The sequence below is a fragment of the Nannospalax galili genome, unplaced genomic scaffold (assembly GCF_000622305.1).
Source record: "Nannospalax galili isolate Female #2095 unplaced genomic scaffold, S.galili_v1.0 scaffold1258, whole genome shotgun sequence".
Taxonomy (NCBI): domain Eukaryota; kingdom Metazoa; phylum Chordata; class Mammalia; order Rodentia; family Spalacidae; genus Nannospalax; species Nannospalax galili.
In genome coordinates this window covers 1,049,617-1,050,693 of record NW_008341370.1, presented here as the reverse complement: position 1 = coordinate 1,050,693, position 1,077 = coordinate 1,049,617, and the positions used below count along the sequence as shown (strand labels likewise).

Sequence of the window (1,077 nt, the reverse complement as noted above, 5' to 3'; positions counted from 1 at the left end):
GCTGGGGTTGGCTCTGCCGCTGCCCCGCCCCCCGGCCCGCCGCGGCCTCCCGCCACAGCGCCCCCTGCGTCCGGGCCCGGCATGGCGCCAACGCGACCCTGCTGCACCCGGCTAGCCCCTTCTGCAGTAGCCGGATGGATGCGCCCGTGGGGGCTCTCAGGGCTCCTTCTGCAATCAGAGCATTGGTGAGGAGCCCGCGGTGCCAGGCACCGTGCCAGGCGCCGAGATTCAGGTGATGGCCCAACCTGTAACTCCGAGGCCGGGCTTGCCCACTTTGGGGCGCGCAGGCGGGCAGGGGTGGTACACACTTTGCTTTGAAAGTTCAAGTGTCTAAAGGGGGTGTGTAGCACATCCTCTGGCCTCTCTTGCCAGCTGGGCGCAGACCCAGGGCCAACCCTGGGTTCGTAAATATCCCCTAAAGGAGGGTCATGACTGAGGGGAATTCTGGGTGTATTCATTTTCTACTGCTGGAGAACAAATTAGTACAGTCTTAAAGTTTAAAGCGTCAGGCCTAGCCTCATGGAGGTGGCCCATGCTTATAATCCCAACATTCTGGAGGCTGAGGCAGGAGGATGAGGGTTCAAGGCCAGCCTGGGCTACATAGGGAGTTTGCACCCAGCCCCCGCCCCCACACACACCTATCTCATAGGCCCCAGTCAGGAGGGTTCAAGGCCAGCCTGAGATACATAGGGAGTTTGCACCCAGCCTGAGACACACACACACACACACACACACACACACACACCTATCTCATAGGCCCCAGTCAGGAGTCTAGAAATCGTTCAGTGTCACAAGGCTGCTAAGGCTGGGACAAACAGGCTGCATTCTTCTCTGGAGACTCAAATGGGGACCAGTCCACTTGCAAGCCATTCAAGTTACTGGCTGAATTTCTTTCATGTGACTGTGACTGGAGGCCTCGAATTTTTGCTGTTATCTCCAGTCTGCTAAAACAGAATTTGGTTTGGTTTTGTGTTGCTGAGAATCCAACCCAGGGCCTCACATGCTAGGCAAGTACTCTACCACTGGGCTACTTCCCCAGGCTCTAAGACAGAACTTTTTAAAGCAAAGATTTTTTAA

At 56.5% G+C, this 1,077-nt stretch overlaps 1 protein-coding gene across 1 annotated transcript in view; it reads right to left on the bottom strand.

Moving 5' to 3' along the window:
- Zdhhc18 (zinc finger DHHC-type containing 18) overlaps positions 1-83 on the bottom strand; it is a 36,982-nt gene extending 36,899 nt beyond the window's left edge. Inside the window, exon 1 of the mRNA XM_029565220.1 lies at positions 37-83. Within this exon, the coding sequence (XP_029421080.1) occupies positions 37-83 (47 nt within the window). The remainder of the gene's footprint in view (positions 1-36) is intronic.
- Positions 84-1,077: the final 994 nt, after the last annotated feature.